The 23761-nt window shown below is 47.6% G+C and overlaps 1 protein-coding gene across 8 annotated transcripts in view; it reads right to left on the bottom strand.

Annotated features, from left to right (window-relative positions):
• The window catches only part of CUX2 (cut like homeobox 2), a 285742-nt gene that overhangs the window by 46538 nt on the left and 215443 nt on the right, over positions 1 to 23761 (bottom strand). For all 8 annotated transcript variants that reach the window (XM_040443880.1, XM_040443883.1, XM_040443879.1 and 5 more), the window contains one exon: positions 16491 to 16569. In XM_040443880.1, coding sequence (XP_040299814.1) covers positions 16491 to 16569 — 79 coding nt within the window. The remainder of the gene's footprint in view (positions 1 to 16490; positions 16570 to 23761) is intronic.

Genomic DNA, 23761 nt, shown 5'->3' on the forward strand with positions numbered 1-23761 from the left:
TCTCGGGACTGGCAGGGCCTCATATGTTCTTATCAGCCCCTGGGAGATGCAGAATCCAATAATCCTCCTTTAAACTGTCCTCTGGGACCCAAAAATTCCATCATGGAAAGTCATACTGGGGAGGGACTGAAAGGGTCCAATGCTGTCCACCCCAGGGCACAGAGGGGCTAAAGTGGGGGTCCTGTGACTTCCCTGAAGTTGGCCAGCGAGTTGGTGGCAGGACTGGGACAGGCCGTTGGGCCTCCTCTTCCCACACTTCCTTTCTGGTTCCCAGTTTGAGGGGAGAAAGTGGCAGGGGGTATTAGGCTGTGACCGAATCTAACAACCAAAGCACTCTGCATGCACTAGAATTCCTTCAAACTTCACCACAGCACTATGTTCCCATTTTAGACAGGGAAGCTGAGGCACAGGGGGCAGGGTGAAGTCATTTCCCCAAGGTGAGGCCCAGTAAGGTAGATGCTGCTATTCCCCACTTTTCAGACAAGAAAATAAAGGCCCCGAGAAGAGATGCCATGTGCCAAAGGTCACCTAGCTCAGAAGTGGCAGAGGTGGGATTTGAGCTCAGGGTACCAGGCCATTCTTTGTAGTAAGTAGGCCAAACTGCCTTGAGGCAGGGCATAGGAAGTTTCTACTTCTAGCCAGGAGCATGAGGCTGAGGGCTCTATTCGTCTTTTTCTTTTCTTTCTCTCTTCCTTTCTTTCTAGAGAGAAAGAGTGTGCATACGAATGGGGGAGAGGGGCAGAGGGAGAGAGAGAGAGAGAGACAGAAAGAATCTTAAGTAGGCTCCACGCTCATTGCACAGCCTGATGCAGGGCTGGATCCCATGATCCTGGGATCATGACCTGAGCTGAAATCAAGAGTTGGACACTCAGCTGACTGAGCCATCCAGGCGCCCATGAGGGCTCTGTTCTTGGCTTTGCTGTTGGCTTGCTGTGTGACCTTAACTAAAGCACCAGAGGTCTCTGGGTTCTTCGCCGCTCAAATTCCTATTACATGTGTTTCAACACCGTATATCAATCAGACAGGGATGGAGTCCTGCCGAAGTGAGTGCTTTTGGCCCTGGGCTTATCCCTTAGAGCTAGGATCTACAGGCAGAAAGATAATCTCAAACATCTTCACAGGTTAACTTGACATAAGAGGTATGAATGTTGTGAATTCCCAAAGCAGCCTCAGACAAAGGGAGAGGGGGCCAGGCTGGGAGGCTGAGGATCAGCCTGCTGTGACATCTACAGAGAAAGCCACTTAGGCACTGTGTGTCTCAGTTTCCCCGTCAGTAAAATGGGGATAACAGGATCTACAGTAGAGGCTGTGCAGGGATTCCGGGAGCACGCTGAGCCCCATGACAATGCCTGGCCCCCAGCAGGCTGAGTGAGTGCTGCCTTTATGCTTATAATTATGACTTGTGGCAGCCGTGGAAACCTCCTGCAAGAAGCTGGTGACATACCACGTGCTGCACTTGCCATCTGCTGTGGCATCAGCTCAGAGGCCATGCTTGCCTGGGGCTGCTCCCCTCAACTGGGCCCGACAGGGGTTGCAGAGCTAGGCCACTCCTGCTGATGCTGGAACAGGCAACTCTTGTATCGTGGACTGAACGGTGTCTCCCCAAATCCATGTGTTGAAGCCCTAACCCCTGATGTGGCTGTACCTGGAGACAGGGCCTTTAAGGAGGTAATTAGGGTTGAGTGAGGACATAAAGTTGGAGCTCTAATCCCACAGGGCGGTGTCCTTATGTGGAGAGGAAGACACCAGAGCTCTCTTTCTCTCTGCATGTGCACAGACCAAAAGCCATGTGAAGACAGCAAAGGCAGCCATCTGCAACCAGGAGGAGAGCTCTCACCAGAAGCCAGCTCTGTTGGCACCTTGATCTTGGACTTCCGGCCACCAGAACTGTGAGAAATACATTTCTTTTGTCGAGGCCACCTGGTCTGTGGTATCATTACAGCAGCCTGAGCAGACTAGTACATCTTGCTTTGGGGCTGCCTGTCAGCCTAGCTGGGACTTTCTTTGAGGTTCCTCCCACCAAGCCTCCTTCCTCCCCTCCCCTCCCCTCCAGGTTCGGATCAGCACTGCCATCTAAAGGCTCTCCCTGCCTCCTCCTCTTCCTCTTCTTCATCCTACATAGGCATCTCCCCCATCACCTCTTGCATATCTAATGCCATCTTAGCATCGGTCTGCTTCCATGGGACCCAAACCAATATGTGACTACTCTTTCTCCTCTTGGACCCTTGGTTTTCCCATCTGTCAAATGGGGACAGCCACAGTGCCTCCCCTGTGGAGCTGCTGCTAGAATCTGCAGGGCCTGTGGATGTGAATTGAAGTCCACAGTATGGTGCTGGCATTGTCCAGTGATGAGTCTGGAGTGGGCAGAGCTCACGGGGTGGGGGTGGGGTACATACAAGTCCATGTACAGGCTTCACTCGGCACGAGCTTGTTGAGCATCTGTGGGGGGCACGGTGATGCCTTGTCTGTGTGTAACTGATATCCCAGTCACAAGGATACGGATGGGGATTTATCCTAAGGACAGTGGAAAGTGACATGTTCCATTTGCCTTTTTCAAAGGCTCATCCAAGCTGCTGTGTGAAAAATCAGCTGTAGAGGGAGTCAGAGGGGAGGCAACTGTGAAGGTCCAAGCAGCTGAGATCAGGGAGGTGGCGGAAGTGGGGAGAGTGTTCAGATTCCAGAGGCAGACGGGAGGAACTGATAGTTCTTCCTATCAGGGTACTAGGTTGAATAGTGTCCCCCCCCAAATTCATGTCCATCCAGAACTTTGGAACTTGACCTTATTTAAAGACCTTATGTTTTAAGTAATCTCTACACCCAAAATGGGGATCAAACTTTCAACTCCGAGATCAAGAGTCGTGTGCTCTACTGACTGAGCCAGCCAGGTGCCCCTTGAACTTGACCTTATTTAGAATAGGGTCTTTGCAGAAGAACTCAAGTTAAGATGAGGTCCACTGGGTTAGGGTTGTCTAATCCAATAACTGGTGTCCTCCGAAGAAAAGACGACACAGAGAGAGACACACAGAGAAGACGGAGGCAGGGACTGAAGAGATGCGTCTACCAGCCCAGGATGGCCTGCTACCGCCAGAAGTAGGAGAGACAAGTGGAACAGATTCTCCCTCAGAGTCTCCAGAAGGAACTGACCCTGCCAACAATTTTGGACTTCTGGCCTCCAGAACTGAGAGTGTACATTTCCGTGGCTTTACTACATAGTCTGTGGTGATTTGGTATGGCAGCCCCAGAAAACTAATACATCATGCTCTGGAGGACAGAAATCCCAAGTCTGTTGACAGAACTGCGCTCTCTCCATCTGTTCCATGCCTTTCTCCCAGCTTCTGGTGTTGCTGGTAATCCTTGGCTTGTAGTTCCTTGGCTTTGGCTCTGTCATCATGTGGCCTTCTCCTCTGTGTCTCTTTCTCTCCTCTTCTAAGGACACCAGCATACTGGATTAGGGTCCACCTAACGACCCCTTCTTAACTTGATTATATCTGCAAAGTCCCTGTTTCTAAATAAGGTCACATTCATGGGTACCAGAGGTTAAGACCTCCACATGTCTTTTTGGGGCACACAATTCAACCCGTAATACATGGTAACTGACTGGATACCAACTGTGAGAGAGGCAGGACTGAGGGGCTGCCCAGACTCCAAGTCCCAAAGGAAGGAAGTCCTCACTCAAGTCTAAATGTAGTACTTCCCTCCTGCTGTACCCATTTCACCTGGCACCCAGGGAACAAGCCCATTGTGTAAGAGGAAGCAGCAGCTCCTGGGCTCTCACTCTCCTGCAGGTTTATCCACCCCAACTGTGGAGGCATTGGGCTATGGCTTCAGGAGGATCTGTGTCTGAAAAGCACACAGCAATGATGGTGTCATACTTCCCTGGGCATCTTCTACCCTTTATTTCCTCCCTGCTGGTGCATACTGGGAATTCTTAGATTTTACGGTGTGTGGGAAACCCATTTCTTCCCACCTCCCCGATCTGGGAGAAATCACAGAGCCCTGAGCTGTACTGCTGGGGGTTGAGTTAGGGAGGAAAAAAATTACTAGCATCCAGACGACTGGAAGATTGCCAAATTACACGTAGGTAAAAGGCTTGGCTGTGGTGGCTGGCAAATCCAAGGGTTTCCCGCTTACTTTATCCAACAGCATGGTTCGATCCATCAGCTAAATGTCACTGGCTGCTCTTACAAACACAAATTGAAAGAGAGAGAAGTGACAACAGATCTTTAAAATGTTTGGAAGAGGTTCCTCAGAGAACCTGACAGTCGCGGGGAACTGGGGGCATCTTGCTTTCATTCCTCAGTCTTCTCTTTCCCCTTGGGGCCCTGCTATGGCTTTTCACATAGTAGGTGCTCAGTAAATGCAGGGTGTTTTCAGCTTCTAAGTTTGTGGTTATTTATTATAGCAACAACAGGAAACGAATAGTTTCTAATGCAGCCATATATTCATAACTACATTTTTTGGAAAGATTATTTGAGAGACACAGAGCACGTGAGCGGGGGAGGGGCAGAGAGAGAGAGAGAGAGAGAGAGAGAGAGAGAATCCCAAGCAGGCTCCACACTGCCAGAGCAGAAACGTGAGGTCATGACCGGAACTGAAGTCAGGAGCTGGATGCTTAACCGACTGAGCCGCCCAGGCGCCCCTCACCAGTACATTTTTACTGAGCACCTACTATGTGTCAGACACTATTACTTCACTTGCCAATTGTTTTCCGAGCATATGCTGTCTGCCAGAGAAGTTTCCGAGCCCTGGAGATAGAGCAGTGAATAAGAGGGAATTTCTGCCTTCCTGGGGTTGACGTTCTAGAGAGGAGAGATGGACAAAGGACAAATAAACCAATGGCAGTAAGTGGGTAGAGAAGAAAAATAAGGCAGGGTCAGGGCAGAGAGTGGCCTGACATGTGTGGTGGGGGAATGGTGCTAATTGAGGCAGGCTGGTCAGGGAAGGCTTCTTGAAGGAGTGGACATTTGAACAGAACCTCGAAGGAAATGAGGAAGCACTGGGAGATACAGGCCCCATTAGTCTGAGAAAGGGTAGTAGACCCTTATGACCAGCTGCCCCCTGCCCCAGTTACTTTCCTAGAAACACAACTTAGCTCGACCTTCACAACAACTAACCAATTTTACAGATGAGAATGTGGGGCTGAGAGAGGCTGGCAATGTCTGGGGACTTTTGGTGCCAGCTTCACCCCCCTTCCCTGTAGGCTGGTCTGCGTGTTGCTGCCGAGGGTGGTAGGTGGGTTCAGAGCAGGCTCTGGCTCTCCAAACACTAGTTTCTGGTCTTTGTTCCCCAAATTCCAGCTACCATCAATCCTGGAATGGGTGGGGCACCCATATCTGGGAAGCTAGGACATGGGGTAGACAAGACGCCCTGCCAGTATCTTTAGTCAGAAGCTCCAGGGAACTGATATTTCCTCACCCCTCCACTCACGTATGCCAGGCGCTTGGCATATATTTACATCTCATTTAATCTTCAAAACAATCACCTGAGGGATGCTTATATCCCCATCTTCCAGATGAAAAAACTGAGGCCTAGTAAGGTCACCAAGCTAGAAAAAGGCAGAGCTGAATTTGAACCTAGTGCAATCCAAATGCCAGGCACTGGCATACTCACTTCACAACTGCTGCATCCACCTGCCCCTAAAAGATTACCAACCTAACATTTGTCCTTATGCGACTCAGAATTTTTATTTTTTTTTTAATTAAAAAAAATTTTAAGAGAGAGAATGAGTGGGGGAGAGGGGCAGAGAGAGAATCTTTTTTTTAATGTTTGTTTTTGAGAGAGAGAGAGAGAGAGAGACAGAGACAGAGACAGAGACAGAGACAGAGACAGAGTGTGAGCAGAGGAGAAGCAGAGAGAGAGGGAGACACAGAATCAGAAGCAAGTTCCAGGCTCCGAGCTGTCAGCACAGAGCCTCATGCGGGGCTTGAACTCAATGAACTGTGAGATCATGACCTGAGCCAAAGTCAGACACTTAACCAACTGAGCCACTGAGGTGCCCCAAGAATCTTTTTAAAAAATTTTTATTTATTTTTGAGGGGGGGGGTGGGCAGAGATAGAGGGAGACAGAGGATCTGAAGCAGAGAGCCTGACGCAGGGCTCGAACCCACGAACTGTGAGATCATGACCTGAGAAAAACCTAGATGCTTAACTGAGCCACCCAGGCGTCCAGAGAGACAGAATCTCAAGCAAGCTTCACGTTCAGCATGGAGACTGACACGGGGCTTGATCCCACGACCCTGGGATCATGACCTGAGCCAAAATCAAGAGTCGGACACCTAACCGAATGACTAAACCATCCAGGCGCTCCTGTAACTCAGTGTTTTTTAACTTAAAAATACTTTAAAGGAATATCCTGTTACATTATTGTAAACATAATTGGGACCCTGCATCATAACCACGAGGTGCTTTAAATCATAAAAAATAAACATAAAGAGGGGGCGCCTGGCTGGCTCAGTCAGAAAAGCATGCAACTCTTGATCTCGGGGTCATGAGTTCTCTATACCCACGCTGGGTATAGAGATTACTAAAAATAAATAAATAAACAGATAAAAACTTAAAAAAATAAACACATAGAAAACAAACAAGAAAACTGATGTTGTTAAATTCTAGTTAGATGCCATTTCTACCCCAGGCCGTGAGCCCAAGGCTGGATCTCCCTTGGTTAAAAGGGGAGATTCACAGGCATTCCATAGGTGTTTAAGATGCTCTGGCACCTGACGAAAACTTCATCTAGAAGGAAGTAGGAAGGTGACAGCTGGCACGCTATGTGTTCAAAGTTTCAGTGCTGTGCCAGGTACACTGAAGCTGCTCCCTATGTCAAGCGACCTCACCTGGGGAAGCACTGGGTCCCACCCAGCCCCCAATCTCCAAAGCGACCTGTGTCCCCCTCTCTGGCATCTGGCAAGCCTCATACCCTGGTGTCCGGGAAAGTGACAAAACATCCCCACAACTCCTCCTTTGGAGCCAGGGAGCCCTGGTTTCTGCCGGGCTCAGCACTTCCACCCGAGACCTTTCAGCCAAGACACGCAGCTGCCCAGAGCCGGGCCGGGACTCCCCACTTCACTCCTGCGACATACAGACAGTCGATATATAGATGAGGGCAGCGGCATTGGGAATCAAACGGCCTTAGATCCAACCTGAATGAAAAAGCCCAAAACAGGGGACCCGGAATCAGAAATGTTTGACTACAACAAATCTTTTGGATTAATTGAGCACGCTGGCAGACACAGAAGATCAAATGTGAACCATCTGAAGGGGCAGGTCCTGCCGGGCGTGCAGGGAGGGGGAACGTCGTCAGGAAGTGGGGTGCCTTTGTCTTACAGCCATCAACCTGCTCTTTATGCATAAACTGCTTAATAGAATGACTAATTCATTTTGGTTACATTGGATCTAACCCCTTAGAGAATACTGTCAACGGATCTGTAATATTTTAATACCACACCAGGCTTTCCAAAGGCGTTGTCGAAGGAGATGGTTAAAACATCATCTATTCCATCTTCTACCACTAGCTGATGCTGTTGGTGTTTTTTCGGAAAGTGTCTATGGGGTTGGCGGGGGGAGAGCCGGGGAGATAGGAAAAGCTGTCTCATTCCTCCCACTGTGTCCATCTGAAGGAAAGTGGCATTCGGAGCTTTTTTTAGGAAAGCTGGAGCCGCGAAGGCTGTCCGAGAGGCTGTTTAGAAACACATATATGCAGAAGTATGCGTGTGCCCCTCCAAAATATCTTTGAGACAGAAGCCTTCTCCCATCTGGGCCCAGGCTCTGGGCGCCTGCATGGGTGGGAGGCTCAGGCTATTGGCGGCAGCAGCGAGACTAACTTTGATCCTTTAATCTTAACTCTTCCATAGCAGATGGGGCGTAGGACCCTTACACGAAGCCGTGAGCCATGTGTCCGCCCACCCCCTCTTCCCTCCACCGGCTGCTTTGGGGGTCTTCTGGCTTAAGCATGGACAGAGGGGCTGGAGAAGGTCTTCCTTCTTGGCACGGGGTGGTGGTGGTAATCACAACACTACCAACATAACTGCAGTTACTGTTTACTGAGCACTTACTAGGTGCCAGACACTCACAGGACTTTTACACTCTTCACCATGCTTAATCCTTTCAGAGGTACCAGGAGGTAAGTGTGCTTCTCCAGAACAGGAGACAGGCTGAGAGGTAGAACCAGTTACTCAAGCAAGGTCACCCAGCCAGGAGCAGCAGAGCTAGGACTCAAAGCCATTCCCATTAGAATAAAAACAAAGTTCCCATATCCTGAGTTTCACAAATTCTAGACAAATTCTAGATAGTGTGTATTTTTGTTTGTTTGTTTGTTTGTTTGTTTGTTTTTTGTGCCCACCTCCTCCCAGGGACAGTGTGTTTTGCTTAACACTGTGCTCCTGGTCGTGAGTGGAGTGCCTGGCAAACAGTAGGTGCTCAATGAATTGCATGGGGCTACTACTCTGTGCCAGGCTCCATGCTAAGGGCTCTCCATTCTCTCCAAATGCATCAACTGGCCTATAATTAGATAAGATCATTATCCATATTTTACAAATGAGGAAACAGAGGATCGAGCGCAGTATGAAATGGGAGGCACAGAACGGGGGATTGGTCCTGCTCTGTAGGCGGGTCCGTCAGCCTGGAGTCCTGCTGGTGCTCCTCCTCACATCACTCTGTTCCCTGAATTCGGAGCTCTGTGACTCCGTTTCCCCTCAGTGAAAGTACCAGGATTTGGAGCCCGGGGCCAGAAGAACAAGGAGTTCTTGGCCACTGGGGGTTAACTTGTTCCTCTTTCGGGTAACACATTGCATTTAAGCAAAGGGCTCACCCTCTTAGTCTAGAACCTCCCAATCTACTGGCAACAAAGACACTTGGCTGTTTGTCACTCTCTCTGGAGGTCAAACCTCCAATGGTTTTGTCCAGATCCTTTTAATTTTTATTATTTTTAGTTTAGAGAGAGAGAGAGCATGAGCGGAGAAGAGGGGCAGAGGAAGGAGACAGAGAATCTTAAGCAGGCTCCGTGCTCAGTGCTGAGCCTGATGCAGGGCTTGCTCCCATGACCCTGGGATCATGACCTGAGCTGAAATGAAGAGTCAGATGCTCAACCTACTGAACCACCCAGGCAGCCCATCAATTTTTAAATTAAACCTCAGCTGGCTTAGGAGCCAAGCGTCAGGATTTAGGCTCTACCACTCTCTGCTGTGTGACCTTGGGTAAAGTCTCTGAGCCGACATTTTCTCAGCTACACAATGGGACAGGACGGTGGTACCTACTGCCAAGGGCGCTTTGGGGATCATGAACTCGTTTCTGTTGGGGGCTGGGCTCACTGTCTGACACACAGGAAGCGCCCGAGAAACAGCCACACAATGATGGTAGCTTACGCTTTAGAACCAAGTTCAAAGAGTGTCTTCTTTGGCTGTCCTGCCTTGGAGCCCTTTTTCTGCTGGGTGTTCTGGCCATCTGTCTTTGGGTTATGTTGTCCCTGCCAGATTTCGAGTCTCTGGGGGCAGAGGAAGCTTCAAGCTTGAATTCCCATAGGGCTCAGCACTAGAAGGTGCTCAGAGAGTGAACTGGTGAAAAGCCACAGCTGAAATGCCTGTCTTTCCTTCTGAAAGGGAACAGCCACGTATTGAGCACCTACTGGGTACCAGCGTCATGCCAGATGCTTCCATTTAATCTTCTTCTAGTCCTTAGTTACCAGGAGTAGTGAAAGTCAGACAGGTGGCCGTGGGGAGAGAGCACTTCTGACAGAGGAAGTGGCAAGGGCCAAGGTGTGGCAGGAGATGGTGGGGTAATACCTTCTAAAGTTAACTAAAATTTTAGGGAAAATCTGGCCTTGTTCCCTACCGGATCAAGTGAGCAGAGGCGTATTCAGGGAGAAAGGGAAGGAAGTGAGAGCAAGCAGAAACAACAGTTTCTCATTACACTAAAATCCTTGTTTCCTATATTTGTGAAAGTGGCTTATCCACTAGATGGCGGTAGAACAAGTCATTTAGGACAAATGCACAGCTAAAATCTTAACCTCCTTCACTACTTCCATCAACATATATTTCAGATGGTTCAGATTCATATTTTTAAAAATTAAGATCACAAAAGTACTAAAAAAAACCCCTATAACCTTTAATCAAGAGGGGGTTTTAAAAGTATGACATGAAATCCAGAAGCCATAAAGCAAAGGTTTGGTAAGATTCCCTGCTTTCTGCAAATATTTTTTGAATGCCTGCTATGTATCATATACAAGAGATTACAAACAAAAGGCAAACTAGGGGGGAAAGACAGGAGACATGTTTATCAGGACAAAGGTTATTATCCCTAATATACAAAGAGTGTCTACAAATCATTAAGAAAATGATCTGATAGAAAAATGGGTTGCATGTACATGAATGGGTGATTCACAAAAGAATATGAGTGGTTCATAACATATGAAAAGATATTTACTGTAACTAATAAATGAATGAGCACGAAATAAATCAAAACGGAGAAGAAAATTCTTATTCTTTCTGATCACTGATCCTGGGTTTGTGGTCAATGCGTGGCTATGATCTATTTTCCTTCCCAAGTTTTCTTCCTTGTCCTCAGAACTACAGCACAGTACCAGTAAGCTGTGCACTCCAGAGCACCCTAAATGCCCAATGTTGGAGAGGGGGTCCAGTAAGCTACAGCACAGTCACACAAGAGACCATTACACACGACGAACCAAAGTTACCCAGGACTTTTAATAACACAGGGAAATACAGATGCTCATGTCGGTTTAGTAAAAGGAAGGACGATTCAAAATGGTACAAGCAGAATGAACGACCGTTTTGAAAAAATACGCAGGGAAAAGATCAGAAAGAAGAGGTGTTCCCACTGCTTCTCCAGTAGGTAGTTTGCCTTCTTTCTACCTTTCTGTATTTTCTGAAGTTGCCAGTTGTGCATATGTGGCTTTTATAATTGGGGAAAATTTTTTTCAAACCCTAAACGCCATAAAACATTTTTCCTATTCCAGACTTAGTAACTCTGTTGCCTAAACTGCTCACCTCATGTCCTCGATCAATGACAGAGCCTTGAGATTATCAGCAAAGACCTGTGATCCATGTAACTTACATTCTGATGCCAGCTTTACAATGGGCTGGTTATTAAACCCTGCCAAATGCTTTCATGCCTAGCACGGTGGATCCTATGTCAAATGGTGAGTAGGTTCTAGTATTATCTTTCTGCTAAAGACATAGAAATCGGAGCTCAGAGAGGTGTGGGCCCTTGCCCGAGGTCACACAGCTCAAAACCACCAAGCTGGGAGTCCTACCCAGCTGTGTGCGACCCTGCAGCTTGAGCACCTAAGCTGACCAGACTTGCCTCCTGAAAGAAGCAGCAGGGAGAGAAAGGCCTGTCAGGAGCTGCCGTCTCCTGCGCTGGATTTTTAAAAACCAAAGGAAAGCGGAAAAAACATTTTGGGGCACTCACCTCTCTCTTCTTATCTCTTCAAGCAGCGTTCCTCTGCCTGCCCTCTTACTTGCTCTCTCCTTGTTTCCTTTTTTTTTCATTTTTTTCTTTCTTTCCTTTTTTTTTTCCTTTTCCTTTTAACTAATCACTCAGTTAACAAGTTAGCTTTGTGAAGCTCAGGTCGGTACCTAGTGACTGTGAGCGCGATAAAGAAATCAGCCGCCACCGATACAGAAGTCAGAAAGGTTTAAATCAAATCATCCTCCACAACAATGACATTAATTATGCTTTTAACACGTTTTACTGCTTTTTTTTCTCACTTCACGCCACATCTGTGTGAACAATATCCAAAAGATTTACGGTTTTCTTTCGTAATTACAGACATACAGGCTGCACACTTATCAAAATACTTGCTGAGCAATCACGCCATATCGCATTCTCTGCCAAAGATTTGTGTTGGCAGCAGTCATTCAAAACAAAAATGTTGAATCAGGACTTGTGTGGCTTTGGAGGGGGGTGGAAAGTATTTCGACAAATAATTTGCCTGTCAAGAAATATAAAAACAGGAGAGTGTGCATCCTGGCAAATTTTCTAGGACTGTTATTTTTCTGGAGGGGGTTGGAGCAGTGCGGGCGGGGGGGGGGGGGGGCGCATAGCGAGCAGGGAAGCTCCGAGCACCAAAAACACATCTGACATTTGGTTCTTGTGTCTGAGGATAAAATTTAATGAGACAAAAATATGTCTTCCTAATTCCCCTAAGAAATCATTAAAACATTTTGTTATTCTTAAATGTCTCGAAAATGAATTAGAGCCCCTAAAGGGGCCGTTCGAACGGTATGTCTCCATCAGTTAAGGCTCCTTTTCTCCAACTCAGTGACAGCTAGGGACGTGCGTCTCCCCCGCCTCTCCACTTCTGGGGAGCAGAGTTGGGAAATTAGACGCGTGGAGTCAGCACCAGACTTGGAACGACCCTTTGGGGAGAGGGCAAGAGGGCATGAGGGCCTTCTGGAAAGCTCCGCACCAGTCCTGGGAACTCTCACAGTCCCTGGCTGGCACTGTGGCCCTGTGACTGTGTAAAGTGAACCCCGGAATTAACGGCTCTTTGACAAGCAAGGGCCATAGCCTCTCCTCGCCCTCAAGCACTAGACTTGCTGGTGCTCCCCGAGGTTTGCCACTAGCGATGATCATTCGAGCGATGATGTGGTCACCACTGCCACCAGAATACAAGCTCCCTGAAGGCCGGATTTGCATCTGCAGGCTCACGGCTAGGTCTGCAGTGTCTAGCAAGTACCAGGCACACGGCAGGTACTTGATAAATGCTCTCTGAGTAAATCAACATGTGACAGGCAGAGGGCTTTAGTTGAAAAGGCACCTTTACATTCAAATGCCTCTTCCCCTCCCCCATTTCTATATCTGAGTCTTACTTCTAATTCATTCAACAATTATTAGGTACTTACTGGGTACCAGATTCTGGGTATACAAATTCAGTATGACTCAGTCCCAGGCTTAGAGAATTTCACTTCTAGGGAAGCCAGACACATACATGATGATGAGAATAGCTCAGTCTCCAATTTCTACAAGAAGAGGCTGAGATTCAGAAGGCGAACTAATTTGTCTACAGTCACCCAGCGAGTAAGTGGTCCAGGTAGGATCCCACCCTGAGTCTAGCCCGGAGCCTGGAAAACAAGCCTGTCTCAGTGCTGCCCTTGATGCTACAGGGGAGGTATATGAGGCCCAGAGGATGAGCCTTATGTGGGAACTCCTGGGAGACATCTGTGGGGTCTGCTGTGGGTCACTCTCCAAAGTCATTAGTCACGGAGACCTTAAAGACTGAAGAATGATGGAAATTAAGAGGGTTTATTTTCCCATGATTTTTCCAGATACCTCTGATGAGAGCAGAGACATAAGCAAAGTGCCTGCCACGAATGGGGCCTCTCAGCCACATGCCTGGTATGGTCCTCAGTGAGGGTGACACCTGCTGGGGCTGTGGACATGGCTGTCTAGGCCTCTTGCCCCACAGCCATGTCCCCATAGTGGGTGTAGAGCCCTAAGGGCCGTATGGTCCAGCCTCAGCCATTCTTGCTGCTGAAACATCCTCATTGAGAAGACCCACGCAGCATTCTGCTCTCTTGGGACTAGAGGGCAGGACCAGGGCAAGGAGGGTGTTTGTAGTATGCAACTCTACATGAATGGTGGCCCCCAACATATATCCATGCCCTAAAGCCTGGAGCCTGTGAATGTGACCTTATTTGGGAAAAGGATCTTTGTAGATGTAATTAAGTTAAGGATCTTGGTAGAAGATCATCCTGGATTGCCTGGGTGGGCCCTAAATCCAATGACCAGTGTCCTTATAAGGAGCTGAAGGTTTGGGACCCAGACATATGGAGGAGGGGCCATGTGAAGACAGAGGTACAAACTGGAATGATATGGCCACAAGCCAAGGGACATCTGGAGCTTCAAGAAGCTGGAAGAGGTTAAGGAAGAGCCCCTCCCCTAGAGGGACCTTAATTTTGGATTTCTGGCTTCCAGAACTATGAGACAATAAATATCTGTTGTTTGAAGTCCCCCACTTGTTACAGTAGCCTCAGTAAATGAACACAGACTCCCTTGTGTAGGCAAGTTGTCACACAGAGCAGACATTCTGGAAATATTTGTTGAATGTGCTGAGACCTGAGCCTTGCTGCTCCTCGGGCATCAGACTCAACCTCTTTGTACCCCAGTGAAGGGGACTGGTTGACCTGTTCCCTTGGGGCTTGTAACACACAGAGGGCAGAACAATCTCTTTTCCAGGTAAGTGCTTGCTGACTGTCTGTCTGTCTGTCTGTCTATCTATCTATCTATCTATCTATCTATCTATCAATTTGAGACAGAGAGGAGAGAGAGAGAGAGAGAGAGAGAGAGAGAGAGAGAGAGAGAGAGCAAGCAGGGGAGGGGCAAAGAGAGGGGGAGAGAATCTTAAGCAAGCTGCATGCTCAGTGCTCAGTGCACAGCAAGATGTGGGGCTTGATCCCATGACTGTGAGATCATGACCTGAGCCAAAGCCAAGAGTCAGATGCTTAACTGACTGACCCACCCAGGCACCCCAGGGGGAGTACTTTTTAAACTCTGACATGTTCACAGGGCTCGGGGAGCTTGTGAAAATGCAGAAGCTGACTGGGGCCTGAGGTGCTGGATTTCCAACCAGCTTGCAGGGGGACCACACTTTGAGTAAACAGGCTGAAGGATTCCCTCTTCTCCTAGACCATGGGACATGAGGGACAGCCTCAAGTCAGCACTGCTGTGTCAGTTGCCTAGGGCTGCCGTGAAAAAGTGCCACCAACTGGGTGACTGGAAGCAGCAGGTATTTACTCTTTCACAGCTCTGGAGGCCAGAAGTCTGAAATTGAGGTGTCAACGGGGCCCTGCTCCCACTGAAGGGCCACAGGGGAGGATCTTCTCGCCTCTTCCAGTTCCTAGTGGCCTCAAGAATTCCTGGACTTGGGGCCACATCACTCCAACCTGTGCCTCTGTCTACACCTGGCTTTCTTCCCTTGTCTCTCTGTGTCTTCTCTTCCTCCCATAAGGACGCTAGTCATACCCAGATGGTCTCATCTCAAGATCCTTAACTAATTACATATGCAAAGACCCTGCTTCCAAATATGATCATATTCTGAGGTTCAGGGTGGACGTAAATTTTGAGAGGACACTACTCAAGCTACTGTGGTTGCCCACGACAGATGGAGTGAGGGACCTTCTCACCCCACAAACACAAAGCTTCCACAAACGACCTTGACCTCGGGTAGAAATGATTTTGTCTTATCCAAGGCTTGGTTTAGTTGGGATTTCATTTTCCTCTTCATAAACCCCAGCCCCAATCACCAGAAGGTACCGATTCCTGGGGCTGTGTGGAGGGGCCCGGAAAGGCCTGGGGGGCTGTCTGGGTGGAGGGAGTTAGCACAGAGAGTCCCCTCCCAGACCCACTGTTGTTAAGCAAATCACTACACTTCTATGGGCTTCCTTTTCTGAGTCAGGGAATGAGAAGGTGGCATAGGATGGGCCATTTTGGAAAAGGGAAACTTTTAACAGAAATGTATCTGTATGTCTTAGGTGAACAGCACAATGTTCTTAAAGTGCTCACTGCTCTGTGATTGACACCGAGATCAAGAAACAGCATCTCTGGCCCCCAGAGGCCCCTGATAGGAACTATCGCCCTCTTCCAACAGAAATCACTCTCTTGACTTCTAACAGTACAGGTTAATTTTTTTAGTTGAGGTGAACTTTCTAGAACATACAATTTACCATTTTAAAGTGAACTCAGTGGCCACTGGACATTCACATTGCTGTGCAACCACCACCCCTATCTAGTTCTAGAACATTTTTATCCCCCCAAAAGGAGGCCCCATATCCACAGTCACCCCCGCCTCCGCCCCAGCCCCAGGTAACCACCAATCTGAGATCTGTCTCTAACAGATTTGCCCATTTATGACATCCCGGTATGTGTGGAATCTTACATTATGTGACCTTGTGTCTGGCTTCTTTCACCGAACGTCATGTTTTTGAGGGTCATCCACGGTATAGCAGGTGTCAGGGCTTTGTTCCTTTTTATGGCTAACTCGTATTCCACTGTATGGATGAACCAGTTTAGCTAGTCACCCGCTGAGGCACACTTGGGTTGTTTCCCCTCTTCATATTTTATGTAATAGAGTCACACAAGTACGGGTTCTTTTGGGTTTGGCTGTCGCTGAACATAAAGTTTTTGAGGTTGGGGAAACATTTTGAGGTCTTTCCTCTGGCACCCTCTGTCCTTCGTGGCAATGGGATGGGGGTTCTGGCAGTCAAGACATGTGGCTCCCCAAGAAGGTCCAGGTGGGAGATCTAGCTCCCTGGCTAATACTGGAAGGTGGTGGGGGAAGGTGGAGGAGTGTGTGGGGACACGTCACGCCAGACTGTGGGCCGCCTCACCCCTACAAGCCTCACCTGTGCAGGGCCTAGCCTAACCCAGACATCTTGGCCTGTTCTTAGATCCCACTGACGGGAGGTCCCTGTGTAATGACCTAACGGCTGGCTGTTCCTTGTCATGAATTATTCAGTTAATGGAAGCCAAGTGTTTCTTACCTGGTGCTTCAATTAATTGCTTGTAAACGCTCAGGAAAGCTGCCTCGGCCTCCTGACTTCTCTTACTAAGGGCCACCACCTTTGGAAACAAGAGAAAGAGTCATGTGTAATCATGGCATCTGAGTCGAGAAGAAAATAGGATCATTTTCTGTATCTGCAAACATAGGATGGGGAGGAGGAGGGGAAATGAAAGTCAAAAGTGTAGAGATTAGAAAGTCCAGGTTCAAGGGTACCTGGGTAGCGCAGTTGGTTAAGCATCTGACTCTTGATCTCACCTCAGGTCATGATCTCACAGTATGTGAGTTCGAGCCCCGCACCGGGATCTGCGCTAACAGGGTGGAGCCTGCTTGGGATTGTGTCTCTCCTTCTCTCTGCCCCTCCCCAGCTTGTGCTCTCTCTCTCTCTCTCTCTCTCTCAAAATAAATAAAGACACTTAAAAATAAAAAAAAAGAAAGTCCACATTCAAATCCTGGCCGTACTGGATCCTAGCTATATGACCTTGGGCACATCACTGGCCCTCTCTGATCCTGTTTCCTCAGCTAGAAAATGGGTGAAAACTAGAACCTCCTATAAATAGGCCTCCCAGGCCTCTTATGGGGACTGAATGAAGCTGCATGTTAAGTGTTTAGCACAGGGCCTGCAACAGAGTATTTTACTAACAGCTATTATTATTATCGCTGTTATTAAAGGGTAATGCTGGAGATTCAAATATGACACATGTTCTGGGGAACATTCCTAGCTACTGAGAATTAAAGAGAAATTGTTAAAGCTCTCATAAGATGGCAAATAACTCAACACATGATTTCTGACTGATGAAAACACAAATGGCTGAATGACCCAGTGGTGAAGAGTTCATTCATGCATTTGTTCTCTTGCTCACAGACTTTCTTCACTCTGCCGGTGAGGTTCCATAAGATGAATTTCAGCAAGACATTTCTGGGACATAGTGCCATCTCATCCCTCTCTGCTCCTGGCTACGAATTCTGAGCTCTGGCCTCACAGTGGCCTTGATGCTGGCTCTTGGTAGCCAGTCCCCTTGGCATAGTCCTGGGCCATCCCAGCACATGGCTAGAGCGAGGTCCTTATCCACAGGCCGCCATCCCTACATCCTTGGGAATATTCAGGGCTGGGTATCCCCCTTTGGACTGGAACATCCTTATTCTCTGATACTGATATACCTCTCCCTCTGGTGCCAACTTCTTCATTGATGAACCTATGGGGAATATCCACGTGTAAATCACCCTCTTTCAAAGTTGCGCTTTTCTTCTGAATCCCAGTGATGTCATTTGGAGGAGTGTCTGTCATCAAATTCCTTCCCTCGATGTGAGCTCTGTGAGTACATTGTCTGGTGCACAGAAGGTACTCAACAGAATTTGCTGAATGAACAAATCTAAGCGGGTTGCACCAACTCAAGGTCCTGCCTGTGATGCCATCCTGGAAATGAGAGGGGCCAATTCTGAGACAGTTCATTCAAAGAAGTGGCCAACTAAGGCACAGGCCTTGGGATCAGGTCACCTGGGTTCAAATTCCAGCCCCACTACTTACTGTCTTTGTGTCCTGGAGCAGATAGGTCATTTCAATCCCTATGTCTCTACTTCCTCCTCTGTAAAATGAGGATAATAACATCACACCCTCCCTTGCTGGAGGATCAAATGACTTAACACATGTAACGCCCTTTGTAAAACTCATGGGATGCATTAAGTCGCATATATGTCACCTCTTGGTATGACCGACCCCTTCCTTCTTGCCTGTTAATGGGGACAGGTTCTGTCCAGCGCCGGATGATCAGCCTCAGGTGCACTTATCTGGTGTGATACAAAGACCACCTGAGAAGGCCCTGCCTCCACACACAGCACACTGGGAAGAATTCAAAAACCACAGAGGTTCCCCTAAAGCTTCCAATATGGCAGCCAGAAATCACATGTGGCTACTGAGTACTCGAAATGTGGCCAAGTCCAAATTGAGATATGGTGTGAGTGCAAAATACACACAGGGTTTCAAAGACTTAGTAGAAATAATAATAAAAAAAAATGTACAACAGCTCATCGGCATTTTTTATATTGATTACATGTTGAAGTGATAACATTTTGGATATTCCGGGTCAAATAAAATTTTTTATTAAAATTCATTTCACCTGTTTCCTTGTACTTGTTTTTCAATGAAGGTACTACAACATGTAAAAGTACATCCATGGATCACATTATATTTCTATTGGACAGCATAGCTTGAAGGTTTTACAAGGTCCACAGAGAATTCATTATTTAAGAGGTAGAGGGAAATGTATGGTTCATGTTGAGTAAATGATTTTGTTTTATTATTTTTTTATAAGCGTTATTTTTTTAAATGTTTATTTATTTTTGAGAGGGAGAGTGCAAGCAGGGGAGGGGCACAGAGAAGGGGACAGAAGATCCAGAGTGGGCTCTACACTCACAGGAGCAAGCCTGATATGCAGCTCGAACTCACAAACCGTGAGATCATGACCTGAACCAAAGTCAGATGCCCAACTGACCAAGCCACCCAGGCGCCCTGAGCAAATGATTTAAAAAAGGTCAGTATCAAAAATTCCTTAAGTCTCTTGCTGTTATTCTGAGAACAGCCTCCAGTATTTTTTTTTAATTTTTAATGTTTTATTTTAATTTGAGAGACAGAGACAGAGACAGAGACAGAGACAGAGAGAGAGAGAGAGAATCTGAAGCAGGCTCCAGGCTCTGAACTGTCAGCATGGAGCCTGACGTGAGCTGTGAACTCACGAACTGTGACATCATGACTTGAGCTGAAGTCAGATGCTCAACCAACTGAACTACTCAGGTGCCCCTAGTCTCTGGTCTTTTAAATTCCAGAGTGAATGACAGTCTTTCATTCATTCAGCAAATATTTCCTGAGCACCTGCTATGTGCCAAGCACCGTGGGCTGAGAACTCAGTGATGAATAATGCAGACTTGAGTCCTACCCTCATGGGACTCACAGTCCAGTGGGGAGATTGACATCAAAGCAGATTCTCCAGATAACTCATTAACTACAAGTGCTAAATGCTTTGAAGGAAATGTACAAGGAGGCTTTGAGAGTGTGTAAGTGGGGAGGGTGACCCCACTTTGAGAGGGGTGACCCAGTTTGGTGGGTGGCACATTAGGAACTGTCTCCTGGAAAAGAAAAGGCAATGGTAAACATAAAGAATGTTCCAGAATCTAGGAAAGGTAGAAAATCTACCAAGTGCAGGTAGATTTTAGTTTTTGCTGAGATGGACAAGACACAGTTTCTGTTCTGGGAACTCAGAGCTAAGTGGGAGACACAGCTACACCCAAGGGGAACCATAATAAGAGAGGAGGTGATGCAAACGCTGGAGTCTCTAATGTGATGAGGGAACAATTAATTCAGAGTTTGGGGGGGGCATCCTTGATGGGCTAATAAAATAATAATAAAATTATAACATTCAGCATTTACCATGTCCCGGATGCTCTTACTATCCACGATCGTCTCTCCCCACGGACACACCAATCATTGAAGGTCATTATCCCCACTATGCAGATGAGGAAACTGAGGATCAGAGACACTGAATAACTTGCCAAAGATCACCCAGTAGGTAAATGGCAGAGCAGGATTCATGCCAGGTCTGGGGGTTCAAATTCCTACTCTGAATCCGGATGCTGGCCCCTTTCTCCTGGATAGAAAAACCCTCAGCCAGTGGGGATAGTCACTCAGACCCCACGTGCAATCTTATGACATCATCTATGGCTGTACCAAGACACGGACTGCTGTGCTGCTGATCTGCAGCCCAGGAAAAGCCATGAGAAATGGAAGCAATTCATCTCCTGATCCCTAGATGGAAAATTATCAAAGATCAGACCGCAAAGTCTGAATGCTTCATTTTACAGTCATCCATGCTGAGCATGTGTGGTGAACGGGGTTTGGGGAAAAGTCTAAGAATGTTCCACTGACTTCTAAAAAGGAACTCTGACAGGGGTGAGGCAAGTGCCAGAAGATTCCTTGCATGTTTCCCTGTCCTTGCCTATAGTAACCTCTGCTTTCTGCTCATGGTGCTTATCAGTTTGTAAGGGAGTGTTATTTATCTGTGTGACTGTCTCCTTATACTATTGGTCTGCCCATTAGAGCTACACTGTCCAATATAGTAGCCACTAGCACATGTGGTGACTGAGCACTTTGAAATGTGACTATTCCAAATTCAGGTGGGCTGTAAGTGTAAAATATGGGATTTCCAAGTCTTAGGATGAACAAAGGTTGTAAAATATCTAATTTTTTATACCCATTTTATGTTAAAATGATGACATTGTACATACTGGGTTAAGTAAAATATATTATTAAAATTAAATTCACCTGTTTCTTTTTGCTTTTTAATGTAGCTATTCAAAAATTTAGATTACATATGGGGCTTGCATTACATTTCTACTGGACAGTGTTGGTCTAAATCAAGGGGTGGTAAACTATGGTCCTTAGTCCGATTCTGGCCCTTCACCTGTTTGTGTAAATAAAGTTTTATTGGATTACAGTCGCAGCCATTCTTTTATTTATTGTCTACAGTTGCTTTCATGCTATAATGGCTGAGCTCCTAGTTGTGACTAAGACTGGCTGTAAAATAAAAAATATTTGGGGTGCTTGGCTGGCACAGTCAGTAGAGTCAGTAGATCTCAGGGTCATGAGTTTGAGCCCCATGTTGAGGGTACAGATTACTTAAAATAAAATAAAATAAAATAAAATAAAATAAATTTACTATCTGGTGCTTCATACAAATGTTTGCTGATCCCTGCTTCAGAGACTCATCTAATGGCTAGATAGTATTTTCAAAAGCAGAGATCTAAAAACATCTTGGAACAGCCCTCAGTTTTAATCAGTTCAAGTTTAGGACTTCCCACAGTAAATATGACTTGAAGACAGTAGCCATGGGGATGCCCTGCCTTTCAGTCTTGTTTTAGAGCAATGACTTTGTTTCCAGAATACCAGGTCAAAATTCCTAATGGCATTAGAGCCCGATCCGGTGCTGGGCCTAATGTCATTAAGCATCTCTTGGTCTCAGTTTGTTGATCCATCAAGTGGGAAGAATGATCTCCATTTGGCAAGAAGCTGCTGGGGAGGAATGAGCTAACATGTGGCAAAGGGTCCCATAGAAGTTGGCAAAAAGCTTTCTGATAAAGCAGTTAATTAAATCTTCTTCCAATCACACAGGATGTGTTTTCCAAAGTCTGCAACTCTAGTGCATTTCACCCACGTGCCCAGACAGGTGAGCTTGGCACAAATAAAAGGCCATGTGTCTCTGCCTCATGGCGGGGCCCTACCACACAGAAGGGCGGGAGAAAGTGTCCAGAATGACAGATTTGGCTTGTGACAGGCAGATCTTTGAAGGCCATCTGGAGAAGGAGGAGGAGGAGGAGGTGGCGGCCAGCTACAGACACCAAGAAGGTCACCATCAGAAATAGCTCAGCATCTGATGGAGCACGTGGCATTTACACCACCCGCTGTAATACGAGGGTGAAAATGTGTTTGGTCCCCCGAGTATGAAAATAACAGGTGCGGAACCAGTTAAGTCAAGGGAGAGGCAAAAGCCTGTTCTAGCCACTTAGCTCTCGTCTGTCAAGTGGTTAAAAGTGGCAAATTCAGGGGCCTCTCGAGGCTGAGCTTCCATAAGCTATCCGAGCTAGTGGTGACAACATCCACTGGTTATCAAGAACTTCTCTGTCCAAGCTCTCTACAAAGAATGGTCAGAGCTTTCGGAAGCTGAATCCTCATTCGGCGCTCAGTGCCTTATCTTTGGAATCTCCCTCCCCCCCGCCCCCCGGCCACCCTGGTGCTCAGATGTGAGCACTGTTATGCCCCCATTCTTCAGAGGAAGAAACTGAGGTTCAGGGAGGCCAAATCACTTGGCCAACTGAGAGAACCAGTTAATGGCAGAGGCGGCCCAGAGTCCTCTCACTCCAGGGCTCAGGCTTAAACTAGAAACGAGTGCTTCCCAAAGCATGTTGCACAGTCCCCTGGCCATAACAAGGAGGACCTGTGGCTAAGTCTGCACACACTTTCTGCCTGCATATGTACAGAATGGACGCTCAGACAAGAGCTGTAGGAAAAAGTCCCCTTTAACTCAGCTTAGCCCAGTGTTTTCCCAAATGCATTCAGGCCACAGAACTTTTTCCTTCAGAGAATAAACCTGGAAACTAAGGTTCTGTGGAACACACTTAGAAAACAGCTTTCTTTTACCACTGGGTCCTGGGCTCCAGGGAGGGTAGTGTGCAGTGATTCTGGGAGATAGGGTGGGTGTGTTTGATATGGCAGGATTCTGGGAGAAACTGAAGCCTTATGGGCAATTGGGAGGAGGTGGGTGCTCCAAAGATCTCAGGATCAGCACCTCTGAGGAGGACGCAGAAGGCAGGAGATCTGGGGAAAAAGGAATCAGCTCAGGATGGCGAGGGGTGGGGGGTGCCCTTTAATGCTCTCTGAGGCCTGGTTCTCCCTCTGGAGGCCTTGTGTGCAAATCTGAGGGGGTGCATAGGGAGCAAGGAGGGGTAGGAAGAATGGGTGGAGGCACAGAGAGGAAGGAGGCCCGGAGAGCCAGGGGTGCGGAGAGCTGCAGTGTTCATGGTCACTGAGGGAAGAACAGAGAAGGGGGTCATGGAGAGTCAGGGAGGCACAGACATCGGGGGAAGCATGGAACCAGGGGGTCAGAATGAAGGGGGAGCAAGGGGTGGGGGCACAGAACCCAAGGGGAGCACTGACAGTGGAGGGGGGTGCATGGAGAATGAGGGGGGGCAGGGGCATGTGGAGAACGAAGGTCAGAAGAAACCCGGCAGCTGTGAATGGGGGAGTAATCTGCTCACTGTGGTGGCTGCTCCGGGCAGGGTGCAGGGTCTGGGGTAGGTGTTGGTGCCCAGGTCTAGGGGGCTGCTGGAGAGGGGGACAAAAGAACAGACTTGAAAAGTGATTCGGAGATAAACTCCTGATTCGGGACAAGGTGGAGGCTGAAGGTGGGGAGGGGTGCGGGGTGCATTTAGTCAAGAGAGAGGAGCAGACTCAGGGGGACACACATAAGAACAGTCTATAACCAGCTAAAGATCCTTGTGGCTATTGTGTCGAGAGAAATAGATGCATTCATTCTGAGCCATAAATATTCCATAGGTAGGAGTGGACCAGGGGTGAGAGGAGGGTGGACATTTCAAGGGGACGCAGTCTTAGAAAGCTCTAAGTTCTCAAAATGGGCCACATTATGAGACACTGAGCTCCCCATCAGGAGAGGCATCCAGTATATGACCACGTATCTGTGAGACTGT

The sequence above is a fragment of the Herpailurus yagouaroundi genome, unplaced genomic scaffold (assembly GCF_014898765.1).
Source record: "Herpailurus yagouaroundi ecotype Mexico unplaced genomic scaffold, PumYag 191, whole genome shotgun sequence".
Lineage (NCBI taxonomy): Eukaryota > Metazoa > Chordata > Mammalia > Carnivora > Felidae > Herpailurus > Herpailurus yagouaroundi.